Genomic DNA, 2,930 nt, shown 5'->3' on the forward strand with positions numbered 1-2,930 from the left:
TTTAAGGCCATCCAGGGTTGTTACACAGAAAAACCCTTTCTCAAAACACACACACACACACACACACACACACACACACAAAGAGAAGATCATGCTAGCAAACTTTGCTTTTTTGCTTGGGTTCTGGAGATCAAACTCAAGTCCTCATGCTTGCCCAGCAAGAACTTTACCAACTGAGCTCTCCCTCCCTCCCTCCCTCCCTCTTTCCCTCCCTCTCTCTCTCTCTCTCTCTCTCCCCAGGTGTGTTCACTGTACTTTTTAATAATAATTGTATTATTCTCCGCTTATTATTTTTGTTGTATTTCTTTTTCTTACAGCAAAGTATCCAGAGATAAAATCCTTGATGAAACCTGACCCCAACCTGATCTGGATCATATCTGTGATGTTTCTCGTCCAGTTGGCTTCATTTTACTTAGTGAAAGACTTGGACTGGAAATGGGTCATATTTTGGTCCTTTGTCTTTGGCAGCTCCATTAATCACTCAATGACTCTGGGCATCCATGAGATTTCTCACAATTTTCCCTTCGGTCACCACAGGGCGCTGTGGAACCGCTGGTTTGGAATATTTGCTAACCTCCCTATTGGGGTTCCATATTCCATCTCCTATAAAATTTATCACATGGATCACCATCGGTACCTGGGAGCTGATGGCATCGATGTGGATGCTCCTTCTCATTTTGAGGGCTGGTTCTTCTGCACCACTCTCAGGAAGCTCATCTGGGTTGTTTTTCAGCCTTTTTTTATTTTTTTCCGACCTTATTTTGTCAACCCCAGACCAGTTACTTATCTGGAAAACATCAATATTGTGACCCAGATCTCTTTCAACATTATGATTTACTATGTTTTGGGAATTAAAGCTTTAGTCTACATGTTGGCAGCCTCCCTACTTGGCCTGGGTTTGAATCCAATTTCTGGGCATTTCTTAGCTGACCATTACATGTTCTTAAAGGGGCAAGACACCAACTCATATTATGGGCCTCTGAACTTTCTCATGTTCAATGGGGGCTACCATAATGAACATCATGACTTCCCTAGCATTCCTGGAAGCCGCCTTCCACAGGTAAGCGAAGTTCTGATTTATTGCTTTAGTTTCTGACCCAAATTTTAAAAGGAAACTTTTGTTTGGTATATATTACCAAACAAAAATTCACTTAAAGAAACCATAAAGCATAGTGTGTATCATCAGTGTCTCACAGCCTAATTTTACTAAAGTTCATGCTCTTGGATTCCTACATTTGTCTATTACAGTTATGATTCAGAAATGTTACAAAATATGCAAATTTTATTACTTGGTGAAATAACTCGGTGGTTATGAAAAGAAGACATGCAATTGGAAGGGGAACTTGACAGGGTCAGGCCTGGTAGGAGTAAGAGATTGAACTATCAAATATGCTGCACACATGCATAGACTTCTCAAAGAATGAAGTAAAAACACCCCACCTTAGCAAAGCCCATCAGATCAGCATGACCAACTGATGTTCACTTTGCAAAGGAATTTAATTTTTAATTGAGTTGTTTTACTAAGTAATAAATTTTGCAAATCTTCTAATACTTTGGAATTCCAATTATGTGTGTGATAATTTGTCCTTATTTGAGTTGCCCTTTACCTCATTCAGTATTTTGTCCCTCTGTCTGTCAGATACTCAGCTGTCACATTGAGGCCTCAGTAACACTCAGTTCACTTTGCTTTTGTTCACTTCCAGGTGAGGAAAATAGCAGCTGAATACTATGATGAACTCCCCCATCACAACTCCTGGGTGAAAGTACTGTATGATTTTGTGATGGATGACACACTGAGTCCCTACTCAAGGATAAAGAGGCCTCCAAAGGGGAATGAGGTTCTGCAGTAAATATCACCTGAGGCAAAGAAACCCTCTCTGAAGCTTGATAATTGCTGACAGTGTGGAAACATCTCCCCATCCCATCTTTCCCACTGGTAATTTAATTTAGGATGTCATACATGATTTTTTTGCCTGGCTAAACTTGGGATTGGTGATGGTCAGAAGCTGTCTTGCTATAGTGTAAACTCAGATCTCCATGATATTAAGAATTCACTTTGGTTTTCAGACAGCCTGACTGTTACAGTGCTCAGCTCTGCCTATGGGACACTTGCTTATTGAATTATCATTCCTGGTGGGGTCTTCACTCATGTCTGTCCCTTTGTAAACACATCACGAAATGCCTACTTTACTACATGACTTTTACCACTAAATTTTACTTTTATAAATAAAAAAAGCTAATAACTGTTCTGTCAATCAAAATGCATTTAGTGTTTCTTGTTTTCATTTGTTTGTTTTTTGTATTTCATTGTCTTTTCTCTAAGGTATATGGTTACATTAGACTCTGGAAAACTCAAATTTAAATTTCTTTCCGACAAGAAGGACTAGGCAGGCTCAGAAACTGGTAGAACACACCAATAGTCTTCAGTGTGGTCCCTGGAGGCTGAGGAGGAGAATCACTTGCCACCCTCTACTGTATCCAACTTTAAGTACTCTCTGGAGCCTTGAACTGGATCTCCATGCTTGTGCCTCAAACATTTTATCCCCTGAGCCATTTCCCTAGTCCTATGACCTCTGTTTCCGAAAGCTCAGAGAGCAGCACAAGCCTTGGGGAAAGGACCCTGCTTCAGTGTAACAACATCGCATCCTTTCAATGGAGAGTGGGTGGTCTGGCCCTCATTAGAAAGAAAAGAAAATGAGGATCCAAACTGTGAAGCAACTTCTTCCAAGTTGGCCAGCTTCCCCTTATAGGGTTGGGGAACCAGAACTGGATCTAGAATCAGTTGTAGATCTTAGTATCTAGAATCTTAGACTCACCCTCATTCTGAGTTAAAGGCCTATGTACTGTCTGTGATGGTACCTTCAGTTATACATCCACAATGAGCCTCCTTCCCTGCCTATTAAAGAAGGGGTTGGGAAGTGGCATCTCTA

General features: G+C 40.8%; 1 protein-coding gene across 1 annotated transcript; it reads left to right on the forward strand.

Moving 5' to 3' along the window:
* Positions 1 to 297: 297 nt before the first annotated feature.
* LOC127223706 (sphingolipid delta(4)-desaturase DES1) lies at positions 298 to 1,850 on the forward strand. Its single transcript, XM_051186455.1, has 2 exons — positions 298 to 1,060; positions 1,704 to 1,850. Exons 1-2 carry the CDS (start codon positions 344 to 346, stop codon positions 1,848 to 1,850), a joined length of 864 nt encoding a protein of 287 aa, XP_051042412.1. The 5' UTR covers positions 298 to 343.
* Positions 1,851 to 2,930: the final 1,080 nt, after the last annotated feature.

The sequence above is a fragment of the Phodopus roborovskii genome, unplaced genomic scaffold (genome assembly GCF_943737965.1).
Source record: "Phodopus roborovskii unplaced genomic scaffold, PHOROB, whole genome shotgun sequence".
Taxonomy (NCBI): domain Eukaryota; kingdom Metazoa; phylum Chordata; class Mammalia; order Rodentia; family Cricetidae; genus Phodopus; species Phodopus roborovskii.

Coding starts and splice junctions, on each gene's coding strand:
- LOC127223706 (XM_051186455.1), top strand. CDS start 344: ATGAAACCTGACCCCAACCTGATCTGGATCATATCTGTGATGTTTCTC. Junction 1,061..1,703: donor CTGGAAGCCGCCTTCCACAG/GTAAGCGAAGTT, acceptor GTTCACTTCCAG/GTGAGGAAAATAGCAGCTGA.